Source organism: Monodon monoceros, unplaced genomic scaffold (genome assembly GCF_005190385.1).
Source record: "Monodon monoceros isolate NGI ecotype Baffin Bay Population unplaced genomic scaffold, NGI_Narwhal_1 Super_Scaffold_1, whole genome shotgun sequence".
Lineage (NCBI taxonomy): Eukaryota > Metazoa > Chordata > Mammalia > Artiodactyla > Monodontidae > Monodon > Monodon monoceros.
The window spans coordinates 71,708,492-71,726,260 of NW_021703765.1; the positions used below are offsets into that span (position 1 = coordinate 71,708,492).

The 17,769-nt window shown below is 42.2% G+C and overlaps 1 protein-coding gene across 1 annotated transcript; it reads right to left on the reverse strand.

Annotated features, from left to right (window-relative positions):
- Window positions 1–6,072: 6,072 nt before the first annotated feature.
- On the reverse strand, window positions 6,073–12,778 carry RPL6 (ribosomal protein L6). The gene is made up of 6 exons (XM_029228691.1): window positions 12,453–12,778; window positions 12,264–12,362; window positions 10,348–10,491; window positions 9,734–9,782; window positions 8,528–8,712; window positions 6,073–7,820 (listed from the first exon to the last, which is right to left on the reverse strand). The coding sequence occupies exons 1-6, from the start codon at window positions 12,675–12,677 to the stop codon at window positions 7,668–7,670; spliced, it is 855 nt and encodes a 284-aa protein (XP_029084524.1). The 5' UTR covers window positions 12,678–12,778; the 3' UTR covers window positions 6,073–7,667.
- Window positions 12,779–17,769: the final 4,991 nt, after the last annotated feature.

Consider the following 17,769-nt stretch of genomic DNA (forward strand, 5'->3'; position numbering starts at 1 on the left):
CACCTTTTCCATTTGGTAACCATAAGTTTGTTTTCTATGTCTGTGAGTCTGTTTCTGTTTCGTAAATAAGTTTACTTGGATCACATTTTAGATTCCACATATACATGATATCATATGATACTTGTCTAAGAAGAGGGAAATTTAGACACAGAGATACAGAGGAGCCATAGAGGGAAGACCACATGATGACACAGGCAGAGATTGGAGTGATACTTCTACAAGACAAGAAACACTGAGGTTGGTGGGCAACTACCAGAAGCTAGGAGAGAAGGATAGAATACATTCTCATTCGGAGCCTCTGGAAGGCATCAACCCTGCTGACACCCTAAAGTTGGACTTCCAGTCTCCTGAACTGTGAGAGAATGGATTTCTGTTGTTTTAAGCCACCCAGTTTGTCGTACTTTGTTACTGCAGCCTTAGGAAGCAAATACAGGGTCTTTCCCAAACTTCCCATCAGAGCAGGTGGAGTAAATTTCCCTGCCCCATAAAGCTGGGCTTGGCCTTGTGACGTGCTTTGGTCAATGGCATTTTAGCAGACGTGATGTGAGCAGAGGTCAAATATTCTTGTTCAATTTGTCATCTGTCAATAAAAGCACACACTCCGGGAGCTGCTGGTCCCAGAATTGGACATGTGGGGAGGCCTGAGCCACCAGCCTGGAGCCAAGCCCTGCAGATCTCATCCTTGAAGAAGAGCCAACCCACAGATCCTGGAGGGGTCCACTACATGCTTGTTGTTATCAGCCACTGAGTTTTTAACCCTAAGTCCCTAGTGCCTGGCATGGTGCTTAAAGTAGCTGCTTTGTAAAGGCTTCTTAGTGCTAAATGACTTTGAAGGTGCCTTACAAAAACAGTTCACACATGAATTCACAATGTTGTATCACCTTTTGCAGCCACTGCAGCCCCCTCTGCTCCCACCCCTCATTTGCTTCTTTACCTCACCTCAAGCCAATGTCAATCTTGATCAAAGAAAGTCACCCTGGCTTCTTTCCAGTTCTTTACCACTTGTACAACTGTTCCTACTCCGGGCCTTTGCACATGCTGTTCCCTGGCCAGATTGCACTTCCCACCTGTTTCACTTGGCAAACTCCTATTCATCCTTCAGATCTCAGCTACCTCATAGGGAAATTCCTTGGCTCCCCCAAACATGACAAATGCTCCTGTTTCTCAATCTCTTTGCACACTATACTTTTTCTTAGTTGTACCTATCTTAACTGCAATTAAATAATTATTAATAAAAATTTAGATGCCTGTCTCTTTTGTTAGACTGTATACATTAAATGTATTTTAAAATATATTAAATACTTATTTAATCAAATACTTATATATTAATTAATGCTTATATATTAAATACATATATATTAAATATTGCATATTAAACTCTTTTTTTTACATTTAATGACTTTCTCATATTTTTTATTTATTTGTTTTTTGGCCACGCCGTGGGCACCATGCAGCATGTGGGATCCTAGTATCCCGACCAGGGATCGAACCTGCGCCCCCTGCAGTGGGAGTTCAGAGTCTTAACCACTGCACCACTGGGGAAGTCCTCATATTAAATTCTTAATGCCACTGAACTATATACTTAAAATGTTTAAAATGGTACATTTTGTTATATATAATTTACCACAATAAAACAATTCCAAAAAAAAGTATATATTTTGCTTAGCAAATAGGACCACAACATTTGCCATTATTAGCATATTGATTATCTGAAAGGTAAATGAATAAGCAGCAAAATTAGGATTCAAATCCAAGTCCATTGGATCCCCAAAGCTATAACTTTAACCTCTACACCATTTTCAATTGACCTGCACTCAATGAATATTTTTTGAATGAATTATTCCACACTCTATTTTCCCAAAGAAATTCCAATTTTATACTTGTACAATCTATGGGGAAATTCAGAACATGGTTGCCTTTCCTTACATGTATTTTCCACTTTGACACTGTTTTTATTTTGAATTATATACATGGAGGGTAGCACTGGGGTCTGTTCAACACTTAGAGCTTCTAGGGGACTTGCCTGGTGGTTCAGTGGTTAAGACTGCACTTCCAATGCCGGGGGCGTGGGTTGGATCCCTGGTCCGGGAACTAAGGTCCCACAAGCCTCGAGGTGTGGCCAAAAAGCAAACAAACAAACCACTTAGAGCTTCTAAAGGTGAGAATCAGGCCTTGGAATGGAGCAGGAACCCTCCCCAAACCCTTGTAACCAGAGCTTGGCAGGTGGTGTAGGCTAAATAATAGTCCCAAAGTATGTCCCTGTCCTAATCCCGCAAATTTGTGGATATCATCAATAGTTTATATGGCAAAAGGTACTTGGCAGATGTGATTAAGTTAAAAACCTGATAAAAATATATTTGGTCTTTGTCCTGGGTTCCTGACACAGAGCTCCTAAAGCCCATGAAATTTTCCTGAGTGATGGGAGCGCCTTTTGTTATTCATAAGGAGCTCTTTTTTTAAATTTATTTTTTATGTTTTTTGGCTGCATTGGGTCTTTTGCCACGCGCGGGCTTTCTCTAGTTGCGGCGAGCGGGGGCTTCTCTTCCTTGTGCTGCTTGGGCTTCTCATTGCGGTGGCTTCTCGTGGAGCATGGGTCTAGGTGCGTGGGCTTCAGCAGTTGCGGCACGTGGGCTCAGTAGTTGTGGTTCTCGGGCTCTAGAGCGCAGACTCAGTAGTTGTGACGCACGGGCTCAGTTGCTCTGCGGCATGTGGGATCTTCCCAGACCAGGGCTCGAACCCGTGTCCCCTGCACTGGCAGGCAGATTCTTAACCTCTGCACCACCAGGGAAGCCCCAGGAGCTCTTTTTGATCACACCTGAGTTTATGTTAATGAGGTGACTTAGGGTAGGGACCCCTAGCTGGCCACCAGAAAGACCAAGGGATTAGAAGTTTGGAAATTTCAGTCCTACCCAGACTTAAGGAAAAGTGGGGAAGGGGTGGTAGTGCTGGTGATTGAGCGCCATAAATACCTGTGAGCTTCTTGGTTGGTGAACACATCAAGAGGTGCTGGGAGGGTGGTGCACCCAGAGAGGGTATGGTGCTCCAGGCACCATCCTTACCTTGCCCTATTTCTCTCTTCCATTTGGCTGTTCCTGAGTTGTATCCTTTATAGCAAACTGGTGAACGAATATAAGTGTTTCTCTGAGTTCTGTGAGCCATTATAGCCAATTATCAAACCTGAGGAGGGAGTCGTGGGAACCCTCCATTTGTAGCCAAGTCAGACAGAAGTGTGGGTAAGCTGGGGACCCAGTACTTGTGATTGGCATCATGTGAGAGGCAGTCTTGTGGGACTGAGCCCTTAACTTGTGGGGTCCATGCTAACTCCGGGTAGGTAGCATCGGAATTGAATTGTAGGACATTCAGTTGGTATCTGCAGAGAACTGGAGAATTGCTCGGTGTGGAAAACCCACACATTTTGGTGTCAGAAGTATTTGAGTAGAGAAACTGATCTTCACAGGGAGATACCCTGAATTATCCAGTTGGGATGTAATCACAATGGTCTTTATAAGAGAGATCTAGGATCAGAGGAAGAAGGTGATGTGAAGACAGAAGCATTTGCACTGGTGTACCTAGGAGGAAGGGATCGCAAGTCAAGGGGTATGGGTGGCCACTCACTACCAACAGCTTGACATTAGCCCACTGAAACTGATTTTGGACTTCTGACCTCCAGAACTGTAAGAGAATATACCTGTGATGCTTTAAGCCATAGACTTTTTGGTAACTTGTTACAGCAGCAACAGGAAAACTGAACAAGAGGTATTTGGATGCTAAGGAAGTAGTATCTCAGGCACGAGGTTCCCAGCCTTGTCCACGACAAGCAGTCCTGCCCTAAGCATTGCACTGATGCACCAGAGCTGTAGGAAGCAGGTGGACTGGAAAGGAGGACATCTCAAAGGTAGAGATTTGGATTCCACCTCTGGAACCTTGCTAAGGGACTAGTGCAGTGGTTCTAAGTATGATCTGGGAATCCTTAGCATCCCTGAGATTCTTAAAATGAACCCATGAAGTGAAATCCATTTATCATGCTGCTACTAATACATTGTCTTTTCACTTTCATTCTCTCATGAGTGTAGAATAGTTTCCAGAGGCTGCGGGACATATGTGATAATGCAACAGACTGTAGAAGCACATATGAGAAGCCAGCTGTCTTCTATTAAGCCAGACTTAAGCAATTTGCAAAAATGTAAAACAATGCCATTCTTCTCATTTTTGTTTTGGAAAATGTTTTTCACAAAAATATTGCATTAACATGGAACGGTTTGTTGTCATTTAAAAACAAATCTTTTAATAATTATTTGGTCTTCATATGGTATCAACAGATATAACCCACATAAATAAAAAATTCTTTCATATCTTTAAAAATTTAAGACTGTAAAGAGCTCCTGAGACCAAAAAAAGTTGAGAACCACTGCTTAATGTACAAAAAGATTTCTTGAGGCCATTTTTACAATCTACCACATATATATAATCTTTTTTATCAAAATGAGATACTATGTACTTTACATGACATTTTTTTTGTATATTTGTGATTATTTCTTCAAGATTCCTAGAAGTGGAGTCTTGATACATATTATAAAGTTGCTGTCTTGAATATTCTGCCCATCTGTATTCCACGAGCAGTTCATGAATGTTCATTTCAACAACATGAAGTGTTAAAATATATTTTGCTAATCTTAATAGGTAAAATCAGTATCTCATTTTAAATGTACATTTCTTTACTAGGGAAACTAGATCTTTTTCCATAAATACTAGTAATATATATGTCTTCTTTTGTGAATTGCCTTTTTGTCTATCAAGATTTTAGTCTTTTTCTTACCAATCTGAATTTTTAACAATTTATATTTTGTGGGCATCAATCTTCTCGTTTTCTTTTTTTTGGGGGGGTGGCGCGCCACACAGCTTGTGGGATCTTAGTTTCTTGACCAGGGACCGAACCTGTGCCCCTTGCAGTGGAAGCTCGGCGTCTTAACAGCTGGACCCCAGAGAAGTCCCTTCACAACAGTTCTTATGCAGCTACTTCACTCTTTGTAACGCTACATCATACTCCAACGTATGGATGTAAACTACTGATCCCCTACCGATGGAACCTTTGGTGCTGCAATGAACATCCTTGCATATACCCAAGAACTGGTGTGAATCTCCACGAACAGAAACCTTATTTTTCAACACCCTGAAGGTAGCTCTAGCCCTAAGCTCACAGACACTGATAAATCACAATACCTTTTATCATAATACATCTGTCAAGTGGACTAGATGCTTGCATTGGCCTGAGCAATGTTTCCTTGCTCCTGGGTAACCTACTTGACAAGTCAAATTATCATTACTATTTAGTAGGGGCCAGTCACATGGTGGGAAGGGCAGTTCAACATACAGGGTGTGCAGAAGCTCTGAAGCAGGAAAAACAGCCCAATTTGAGGAACTAAGAGCAACTTAATATGTTGAGGGGCAGAGTAAAAATGAGTCGACTGGAGAAATGGGCCAGAGGACTCGTGGCCATAATTTTGGAGCCAAACCTTAGAGTGATAAGGAGCCACTTAAAGGGCTTTAGTCAGAAGTGATGTTGGAGTTTGTTTCAAAAAATGTATCAGAACTTATCACTATATACCTAACAGTACAAACTTACTGGAACCGTTAGAATTAACAATCATAGGAATGTCATGTACCGCACGATGACTATTGTTAATAACACTATATTGTATATTTGAAAGTCAATTAAGAATAGACCTTAAAAGTTCTAAAAGTTCTCATCACAAGAAAAAGAATTTTATAACTATGTATGGTGATGGGTGTTAAGTAGACTTATTGTGATCATTTTGCAATATATACAAATAACAAATTATGCTGTACACCTAAAACTAACTTGTCAATTATACCTCAAAAAAAAAAAAAAAAAAACCACCTGAAAATAGCCAGTGCTGAGAAGGAAGTGGAATAATTGGAACTGTTACACATTGCTGGTGGGATACAAAATAGGTTTGAAACTTTCTTACAAAGTTAAACTACACAACCCAGCCAATCCTACTTGTAAGTATTCTAACCCAAGAGAAATGAAAACATGTCCGCACAAAACCCTGTATGTGAATAGTGGCTTTATTCATAATCTCCAATAATTATAAACAACCCAAATATCTTTCAATGGGTATTATTTTAGAATAAACAGTGACACACTGATACAATAGAATGCTGACTGACAAAAGAACTACTGAACCATTAATGTGAACAAATATCACAGGTATTATGCCACAAAACATATTACATGATGTTCTGGAAAAGACAAAACTAGAAAAACAAAAATTTTATCAGTGGTTACTAGGAGTGGAAACTGACTTTTGGAAGGAACTTTGGTGGTGCTTCCCAAACTGCAAAGGCCACAGCACTGCACACACAAAAAATCAATTTTACCAAATGTAAAGCATCAATAAAATAACTTTAAAAACCCATCAGTGATTTTTCACCTATCTATTGCCAAAAACCCATGTCTAATGGCACATCATTTTAGGGAGCCTGTAGGGTAACGGGCACTCTTATACATGAGTATAAAATGGTACAACCTCCATGGAGGGCAGTTTGGCATCACCTACCAAAACTGCCTAAATCCTGACTCAGCAAAAAGCTACTTCTTACCTGATGCTTGCTCATCTGTATGCACACCGCAAGTTACTCACTACATCGCACTCTGTTACCCAGCACTTTCTGAAAGTTTGCTTTAACCGAAAGAATTTCATTTGTACCTGTCTTTGTTAACTGGAAAAAAAATCAAGATTTTCACTTTTATGAAAAAAGGCAAAGGGGGAAAACAGCGGTTTTGTTTTGCAGAGCCACTAGAGACGGCAGCATGTCTGGGCAGTGGGAGTGGCACCGCCAAGCTCCTTCCCTGGAACTACTCTGGCATCTCAGCATCCAGAACCATCACTTTGAACTGTGAGCATGTGTTTTATCCCATTTTATGCCTCTGTTAGCAAGATGTGTCATAAGGTAATTTCTTCGCTTTATGCCATTTTGGCTTACAAAAGGTTTCAGAAGCATACTCTACTTTTAGATAGCAGGGGAAACCTGTATAGTTACAAATGATGGAAACCCAAGTATCCACAGAATGCACTGCGGCACTATGCAGCAGTAAAGATGGACACTTCCTATGGAGTAATCAAATTCATCTGTCACCCATAGAACAGCATGTACTGCACATGGGGCTTTTGGTTAAAAACGAGGAAAGGTAAATAATTATACTAATTTGTTGTGTATGCTTTAAGAAACTAGATACACAAGAAACTAATAGTAATGACTATGGAGAGGGGCTGAATTGGGCAGAAATGGATGTTAAGTCATGAAAAGGGAGGAAAGTTTGTGGCCTGAGAGCCCACACTTGTTTCTTATCCATGTACTGTTAGTACTGACCTGTTCAGTGATGGCTGCGGAAATGCCACGACTTTGTATTGGTAGGTGCCGGGTGAAAAAGCTGAGAAGACACTTAGGAAGCTAAGGATGTTGACCCAAAGAGGGGATTCCACTGCAGCTGACAGCACTCCCCTCCAATCCCACTCCTCTTAGTAGAGGCTAACATCCCATCAAGTTGGCTGAGCCATACCACACCTTCAGGCAGATTAAAAAAAGAAAAAAGACACAAAGGAAATGGACCCAATTATTTAATTAGGTTCTTTGTACGAAGTTTAGAACACTACTTTGTGAGGATAAATTCCGTTTGTAAGAGCGAACACAGAGCGGAGGTAGCCCTGGAGCTGAGGAACAGCTTTGATTCTTCGCAGAATTTGTGAGTCCACAGCTTTCTGATCAACCTTCCGCTGCTCTGTAATCTCGTATTTCTAAAGAAAAAGAAAAATCATAAAAAAAAATGGGCACAAGTACCAAACTCCACATTAACTAAGAAATCCTACGTCACAAGTACTCAATCCCAGGAATATTTAGAAGGCAATTTTTAAAAATTAATTATTTTATTATATTTATTTTTGGTTGTGTTAGGTCTTTGTTGCTGCACACAGGCCTTCTCTAGTTGTGGCGAGCGGGGAAGTCCCTAGAAGTCAACTTTGATAATTCTTTCCTTGGAGGGCTGTGAAATACAACCTATTTTTAATATAATAATAGCAACTCTTGGGCTTCCCTGGTGGCACAGTGGTTAAGAATCCACCTGCCAATGCAGGGGACACGGATTCGAGCCCTGGTCAGGGAAGATCCCACACGCTGTGGAGCAACTAAGGCCATGCGCCACAACTACTGAGCCTGCGCTCCAGAGCCCACGCTCCGCAACAAGAGAAGCCACCACAATGAGAATCCCACGCACCACAACAAAGAGTAGCCTCTGCTCGGCACAACCAGAGAAAAGCCCATGCACAGCAACGACGACCCAATGCAGCCAAAAATAAAATAATTAGCAGAATCTGGAAAAATATTATTTCCCAGATAGTCCTCATTATTTACAGCTTTTCTTTTTCCAACAATTCTTAACCTTGTTTATTTTCACTCCCAAGTAGGAAAGCCAGAACTATTAGAGGCAAAGACAGAAATAGCTTACCTCTCTCTCTGTGTCGAAGATCTCACCTTCCTGGTGCCTGGGCTTACGCAGTTTCTTCTTCTTGAAGTAAGCATCAGTGAGATGTTCTGGGATTTTCACACCACTGATATCAATTTTGGTGGAAGTGGCAATGACAAATTTCTGGTGTGTTCTCCGCAGAGGAACTCGATTGAGGGACAGAGGCCCTAAGGGGGGAAAATATAGTGAGGGGAAAGGGGATACAAAGATTCAAGAACTGACTGGATTTGAAGAAACCTGTTGAAGTTCTAACTTTTCTCTGGATCCAAAGAAATTCCAAACTGCTTTCTACTGTCAGCATCAAGGCTTTTTTCAAGATCTCAGTTTGTCCAAGGCTCCCCCCATCCTCAAATTTTAAAGTTACCCAGATTAGGAGAGAGCATAGTCACTTATACATATTGGTCAAAAATCACTGGTCCTTGAGGACAAATTTAAACCGAGCACTGTTTTTTGGAGTAAACAGTTCACTTTTCCCCTATCCAGGAACTCCATCCTGGTGCCAAGTGGCAGACCAATTACAAGTCTTATGAAGGATGCATTCCTAGGAGTTAGTAGCCAACCATTCTGCATTTTAGGTGGCAGTTATACCTGGTGATATGTTGCCACGCAAACTTTAAATACCTGCTTCCTCAGAACTCCCATGTACATAAGGCAATGAAATAGGGCAAAGAATCTCATGACACTGAAACTTCTATTTAGGTGGGAGCAAAGTGTATACTTCAAGCATTTAAAAACACATGCTTCAGGACTTCCCTGGTGGTCCAGTGGGTAAGACTCTGTGCTTCCAATGCAGGTCTGGGTTCGTTCCCTGGTCGGGGAACTAGATCCCACAAGCATGCCACAACTAATGATCCTGCGTGCCACAATGAAGATCCCACATGCCACAGCTAAGACCAGGCACACCCAAAATAAATATTAAAAAAAAATTTTTTTAAAATAAAAATACAACCTTCAAAAGAGTAAATCCCAAGAGTTTTCATCACAAGGAAAAAAGTTTTTTCTTTTATCTAAATGCGAAGATGGATATTGAACCTACTGCGGTAATTATTTCACAATATATGTAAATCAAACCATCATGTTGTACACCTTAAACTCGCAAGAGTGATGCATATAAATTATTTCTCAGTAAAACTGAAGGTGGGGAGACCTGCAAATTTCAGAGTATATTAAATCCAAGGATCTTCTTACCAGTCACAAGTAGCAAGCCACTGCTCAGCTGCTTCAGGAAAATGACCCTCTGTAGATTAAAAAGAAATGCTAGATGGTTCCACAAATTAGAAACTGACTTCTGAATTAATCAAATCACAGGTTCCTAAATTTGGTAAAAAAGGAAATTTCTACATATGCATATGTGCAGCAGTTCTGCAAGTAACTTATCAAACTAATAACAGGGGTGACTCTAGGATACGAGCAGTACTTTTGTGTGCTTGATTTTTAATGAGCAGCCACTACTTTTAACATTAAAAAAATACTAGTACCCTTTAACTCAGTAATTCTATCCCTGCAAATACATCCTAAGAAGTTAACTCAAATACATAAACATTTTTGGGTACAGGGACATCTGAATCACTTGTAACAAGTAGTATTACCAACGACAGGAATTGGTAATAAGTTATTGTCTATTATTGACTAAACACGTTATGATAGTTACTGGGTTGTTGGTTTTGTTATGGATCACTCTCACCTCTCCCACAGAACCTCTTGCTATTAACTGCAGTTCACACAGGTAAATAAATCCTATCCAGAGAGCAAACTTATTAGGATCAAGTACTCCAGGTACCTCAATGTCATGCTCTGCTCACCTTGCCTCTGTGGCGCCCAGTGAGGATAATCAGAATGGTTCCAGGAGTGATGCTAGCACGCAGTTTTCTCACATGCTTACTGAAGGGTTTTTTGCCGTGACTCAACAGCTTTCGAGGCACATCTTCAGTAGGATAATACCTAGGCTGGAGAGAGCCCATAGGTCCAACTTATTTAAATAATCTAATCAAGTCAGTAGAGCTGGTTGTGAGGTCAGTGAAGCCTTCACTACAATCCTGTAGTCACTTGAAACACTTTATTCACACTACTGCATTTTCACTTCTAATATTTTAAAGGTAGAAAAGATCAACGCTGCTTCAATAGCTTTACATGCAAAACATAGGGTGGAATCCATTTAACTGAAGGAGCTGTATCCAAGCAAAGAGGGAAAGCATCAAGCAAGTTACCTTTGTAAATTTGGAATAAACCAAACTTTAGATATTACATGGCAAGCTATCATTATACACTGTTGTGTAGCAGTGATTCTCAAGCTTTTCTGGGGTCCCTACTTCTCCAGAAACACACGCCTGACACAATTTTGTATGTTATGAAAAAAGGCATGGCTTGTTTTCCAACTCAAATTAAGTGTGTTCATATGCTTCACATTAACACGCATCACTTCCATCTTATCCACAAAGAATAAATTGTATAAAAGCACAGACATTAGTTTAGATCAAGACTGCCAGTTCATTTATTGTAAAAATAAGACCCCACACAGGGCTTCCCTGGTGGCACATGGTTAAGAATCCGCCTGCCAATGCAGGGGACACGGGTTTGAGCCCTGGTCTGGGAAGATCCCACATGCCGCGGAGCAACTAAGCCCGAGCGCCCCAACTATTGAGTCTGCGCTCTAGGGCCCACGAGCCGCAACTACTGAAGCCCCCGCGCCTCGAGCCTGTGCTCCACAGAGAAGCCCCTGCACCGCAACGAAGAGTAGCCCCCTCTCTCTGCCACTAGAGAAAGCCCGCACGCAGCAACGAAGACCCAATGCAGCCAAAAATAAATAAATAAATTAATTTTTTAAAAAGACCCCACACAAAGACTCTTTCGCTTATGACAAGTAACTCAAAATAATCTATTTCTAACTGTATCATTTTAGTGGATGGTCTTTCTTTTACCACAAACATTAATACCTAATAGAAAAATCAGCTCACAAAACCCGTGACAAGAAGAAATCAAAGTGCCATTTCCCCTCTGGTGCAGTAATATTCAACTGTGAAGAGTGTAATACATCTGCAATAGTCCCATAATGGAAATCACAGAGCAAACCTTTATTTTTCACACAGAAAACGCTGGGTCTTGTGCATGGTAAAGAGGGGCCAAGAAACACCCACTCTAGTGGACAAATGTTCTACAGGTCTGGGCGCATCCTAGGCTCTACGTATGGTAAGTCTCACAACAACCCTGTGAGTCAAAACTTTATTCCCATTTTACAAGAAACAAAAGCACAGAAAAGTAACTCTACTTAAGAACAGTAAATAATAAAGCGAAGTTGCAAACCCAGAACTATCCTCCATTAATAATCCTCTGGTAAACATACACTTCTAAAACCTGAGCACACACACAAAAATCCTCACAGGAGGGCTTCCCTGGTGGCACAAGGGTTAACAATCGCCTGCTAATTCAGGGGACACGGGTTTGAGACCTGGCCGGGGAAGATCCCACACGCCATGGAGCAACTAAGCCTGTGCGCCACAACTACTGAGCCTGTGCTCTACAGCTCACGAGCCACAACTACTGAAGCCCACGCTCCACACCAAAAGAAGCCACCGCAATAAGAAGCCCGCTCACCGCAACTAGAGAAAGCCTGAGCGTAGCAACCAAGACCGAATGCAGGTTAAAAATAAATAAATAAATAACCCTCACAGGATTCAAGCTTCAACTAAACACCCAAATTACAATCTCCTCCAAATCTTACCATTTTGCGAAGTTTAACCACCCGGGTACCACCATTCTTGTCACCACCAACTGGTTTTGTGACAGTAGCAAGAACCTTCACCTTCTTTTTCTTTTCAACCTAGTAGGACACAAATGCGTCAAAAAGTCAGAGGCAGACAAACGTTTTAATGTTAAGATATAATGCTCAGGGCTTCCCCTCATCCCTTACCTTGGATTTAGCTGCTGAATACTTCCTCTTGTACAAGGCCTTTCTGGAATACATAGCCGATCGGGAATATCTGCCAATTCCTCTAACCAGGACAGGATTTCGGCTGCAGTGGGGCTTCCCCTTCTTAACCTGCTTCACCTTTTTAACCTTGCCACCAGCATCAGCCTTCTTGGCTTCGGGTTTTTTCTCCTTAGTATCTGGCTTCTCAGCCTTTTCACCCGCCATCTACCAATACATATATTTTTTAAAAAGGCATTTCACCAATTATCTCACAGCTATACATCGACAGGCCTCCCAGACTGCAAGTCCTTGTCCTCCTTCTCCATCCTTTACATCCCTCCCACTATAAGATACAGGCCTTCCTCCAAATCGCCACACATCTGCAACAATATCCATAAATGGTTAACTTTTGGGTTGTCTCCCCAATACAGTATAACCTTCTTGACGATTTGAATATATCTCACAACTATTATCTGTTCGCTACATATATTTAGAGGTTAAAAGTCCCTATTCCATTATTTGCTTTACGAATTAGAAATCCTAGACTTAGCTTTAACAATCTCCACAGCCAGAAAGCAGCGAGGCTGTAACCTGAAACCGTTTGCTTTCAGGACTTTTGCTCTTATCAGACTGTCTCACTCAAGAAATTCCGTTTAGGAGGCGAAGACACACACACACACACACAAATGGCCCAAACTCTGGCCAAACTGAAAAAAGCGAAGCCCAGCAGGCGACTTCCGGCCGCGGACGTGGGGAGACGGGAAAAGTTGCATTTGTTCTCAGTCTCAAATCCACAACGTGGCGGAGACAAGCTCGGCGTGGTCTTTTGGAACCCAGGTCCGGAATTCAGAGCGCGCGCCGCCGCCGCCCTTGTCTCTCTGCCCCACTGGCCCGCTACGAATCCCTGGAGGGGCCCTGTTTCCCCAGCCCGGGAGGGTGGCGAGCAACCGGAGCCCCGGAGCCTCTGCAGCATTCCACCTCACACTGTTCGTGCCCCACAGCACCCTCTTCGTGCCCCACCGTAAACCCAAGCGAGAGAAATGAAGGGTCTGGGAGGCCTCCCAAATGGCCCTGAGCGTGTCCGACCCCTGCAGTTGTCGACTTGATACCCTCCTGGTTAAGATGACGAAGGATTGGGATCCTGAAATCGAGTCTTGCAGAGAGGCGACGCCATTCTTACCTTGCAAGATGGGAAAAAGAACTAAGGCACCGGCTTCCGGTCTATAAGCAATCACGGGAGGTGTCGAGTCTCACGTCCTTCCGGGTCAGGGGCGTCATGGGAAATGTAGTTTTTCCTCGTTCGCACTGTAAACAGAGCTAATTTTCTCAATAGGAGGCGAAAGTGGAGAAATTTTTTTCTGAAAATGCTTCATTTTATAGACCAGTAGAATTCTCAAAGTACTTTTGGGAACCGGCATAAAGTTGAAACTTTTTATATTTGCTTACCTGTGCTATACAATAGGAAAAAAGCTAGAATTTAAAATGAATAAAATATATTCCTGTTCTGAAGAACACACATTCAAGGGAAAAGCAAACAGGTAAATTAATAATTGTAAGTTATTTCTTCTGGGAGATTTAGGAAAGTTTTGCACCAGAGTTTGTTTTTGTGTTGGATTTGGAAGAATAGATACAAATTTGGCAGATGAAAGTGTCAATTGGAACAATAAATGCAAGAGGCATGGAGGCATCAAAGAGCATGGTTGTTTATTCCCTCTACAAGCATTTCTGGCCACTTTGTACTCTGTTTCTTCACTTCTAAAATGGAGATAACCATATCTACCTCACAGGGTTTTGGGGAAGATTAAATAAGTTAATGTACATAAAATCACTAAGAATGGGCCTCCCTGGTGGCGCAGTGGTTGAGAGTCCGCCTGCAGATTCAGGGGACACCGGTTCGTGCCCCGGTCCGGGAAGATCCCACATGCCGCGGAGCGGCTGGGCCCGTGAACCATGGCCGCTGAGCCTGCATGTCCGGAGCCTGTGCTCCGCAACGGGAGAGGCCACAACAGTGAGAGGCCCGCGTACCACAAAAAAAAAAAAAAAAAATCACTAAGAATGGTATTTGATGCATGGTAACTGCTAAATAAATGTTAGTTCTTGTTGTCACCACCACCAGCATCACCATGTACATCATGGTTGTGGATGATGTAATGGAGCAGGACCCTGTGGGATCTTACTATGTGCCAAGTATTCTGCTAAAAGTTATATACCAGGGATAAATAAGAGCAATGCTGTATGCTATGTGCCTAGAACTGTTCTATGAGCCTTGCTTTATTTTATTTAATCCTCCCAAAAATTCTATAGAGGATACTATTATGAGGAAACTGGAACTCAAAGAGGTGCAGTAACTTGCCCACAGCATGGATCTGATCCATAGAGTGCACTCTTTTTTTTTTTTGCGGTACGCGGGCCTGTCACTGTTGCGGCCTCTCCCGTTGTGGAGCACAGGCTCCGGACGCGCAGGCTCAGCGGCCATGGCTCACGGGCCCAGCTGCTCTGCGGCATGTGGGATCCTCCCGGTCCGGGGCACGAACCCACGTCCCCTGCATCAGCAGGCAGACTCTCAACCACTGTGCCACCAGGGAAGCCCAGAGTGCACTCTTTTTTTTTTTTTTTTTGTGGTACGCGGGCCTCTCACTGTTGTGGCTTTTCCCGTTGCGGAGCACAGGCTCCGGACGCACAGGCTCAGCGGCCATGGCTCACGGGCCCAGCTGCTCCGCGGCATGTGGGATCTTCCCGGACCGGGGCACGAACCCACGTCCCCTGCATCGGCAGGCGGACTCTCAACCACTGCGCCACCAGGGAAGCCCCCAGAGTGCACTCTTAATCAAAAGTCTGTAAAGATTAAAGAGCTGACTAATGAACGTGAATAAGAGAGTTCTTTGCTCATATTAGAATTAAAAATAAGAATAGTTATTGTCTTTTGCAAAACAAACAGCACAGTATATCTTATAGTTTTTGTTTGTTTGTTTTTTAACTGCATCAAAGCCCTTAAGGTAACATGTACACAATGTGACATCTTTTGGCTTGAATTTTCCATTCTCTTCCATTTGTTGCTGGTGGCTAGAGCTTTTCACCTTGATGTATCCAAACCATCGTTTCCTGGCTGTGTCCCCTGGAATCATGTAGCCTTTTTCTGGTTCTGGTTGACTGAGGATACATACATAGTGATCAGATGCTTCTGAAAGCCTCAGAGATTCCAGTGGGATCCTTCAGACTATAGTAAAGGCAGAATTGCCACGTTTGCTGAAACATGTGACTTCTAAACATGTCTGCCTCCCATACATATTAAGGATGAGTGTGATCTTAATAGGCTGCATGTTATACCTGTAACCCAAAGTGGGTCCAGCTGCTCCCCACTCAAAAGCCATTAAAGAGGCAAGGTTAGTGAAAAGGAAAGCTTGCTTTATTTTGGATGCCGACAACGGGGCAGGGGGAGGGGGAGGGGGGAACTCCTATCCAAAGGGCCGACTTCGCCCCCACCCACCCCTGACAATCAAGGGCGAGAGTTTTTATAGGCTGAGGGAGGGGGCTACATATAGAAACAGCACAATCAGCTCTGACAGTCATCTTGAAATGGGTTTTCGGTGGTCTGAACAGTGTCATCTTGATTGTTTTAAGTACACTGAATCCTCAGTTCCAGGGCTGGTTTGTTCCCATTTTCTTGAGGCCAATTCTTGGAATCATGGCAGCTTATGTCATGGCTACAGTCTGGTCATCATGTAGTTAACTTCTTCCACCTGGTGGGGGTTTTAGTATCTATAAGACACTCACAGGATATGGCTCAGAATATCATCTGTAGTCTTTGAGAAGGAACTAAAGGTCCCTGACTTTGCTTACGGACTAAACTACCATGGTTTTCTCCTGTTTGACCGATTTTCTTTGCTTCTGCATTTTCTCACTTCTCTGATTAAACTTATTCTTTGTCTAAAGTTTTTCCACAGACAAAAGGCAGGCTGAGGACAAGGGGGGCAAGGACCATAGGGTCCTGCTCCGTTTCATACCCATTTAGGATTATTCACTGTCCAGGCATGTAATATTCAAAAGGAAAAGCTTAGGCACAGCTCTTTTTTGAGACTGGGAATGTCGGCACCTTTATTTGTCCAGTTCCTGAACAAAACACCTCTTAGAAACTGCGACTTTAGAAAACGTATCAGAGTGAATAAAGTGCAGAATTGTTTACTTGAGCCCCTCAAAAATTCTGACAATCTCAGAGACTTTCACATAGTCAGGGCCCCAAAATGTTTGTGAAATGACTTGCCATTGAAATCAAAATATAATGAACACCCTCTTGTGTTTTTTTGCGGTATTGCAAAATTTAGCATTCGTTAGTTGGGAAAAATACCATCACTCTGTTATAAACGGTATTATTAAGCACCGGGTTTTGCCACTATAAAGTGCTCATAAATTTGTTCAGTGCTTTATTAATTACAAAGTAAACATTTTTGCAGACACTAAATCATTTTAAGCCTCAACACGACTTCCCTATGAGGTAGGACTTTAAGATGAAAAAACTGAGGCTTGATTACAATAAATGTCTTAGCCGAGGTCACACATACATTTACATTGAATCATATCTCTTTGTGCTACAGAAAGACAGAAAACCAGTAGGCAGTTGTGCTGCAGAAAGGGTATGATCCTTCTAGCCGGGGATCACTTGCTATCTGATCTTATGATAAATCTCTGCACGTGAGTTTTCTTTTTTATAAAATGGGGATGATATTGACAATATTAATAATAACTTCCTAAAGTTTTTGAAGAAACTACAATTATTTTTATTGAAAAATGTGAAAGTGAAATATTATATTTATTGCATTATTTTTCGAACATCTTTATTGGAGTATAATTGCTTTACAATGTTGTGTTAGTTTCTGCTGTATAACAAAGTGAATCAGTTATATGTATACATATATCCCCATATCCTTTCCCTCTTGCGTCTCCCTCCCACCCTCCCTATCCCACCGCTCTAGGTGATCACAAAGCACTGAGCTGATCTCCCTGTGCTATGCGGCTGCTTCCCACTAGCTATCTATTTTACATTTGGTAGTGTATACATGTCAATGCTACTCTCACTTCGTCCCAGCTTACCCTTCCCCCTCCCCGTGTCTTCAAGTCCATTCTCTATGTCTGCATCTTTATTCCTGTCCTGCCCCTAGGTTCATCAGAACCATTATTATTATTTTTTAGATTCCATATATATGTATGAGCATACAGTATTTGTTTTTCTCTTTCTGACTTACTTCACTTTGTATGACAGACTCTAGGTCCATCCACCTCACTACAAATAACTCAGTTTCATCTCTTTTTATGGCTGAGT

Bases quoted from the DNA above. Each gene is read 5' to 3' on its own strand.
- RPL6 (XM_029228691.1), bottom strand. From the start codon at position 12,677: ATGGCGGGTGAAAAGGCTGAGAAGCCAGATACTAAGGAGAAAAAACCC. The intron at 12,363-12,452 runs GTAAGGGATGAG...GTGTCCTACTAG, and splicing joins ATTCAGCAGCTAAATCCAAG to GTTGAAAAGAAAAAGAAGGT. The intron at 7,821-8,527 runs GTAAGCTATTTC...CTTTTTCTTTAG, and splicing joins TCTTCGACACAGAGAGAGAG to AAATACGAGATTACAGAGCA.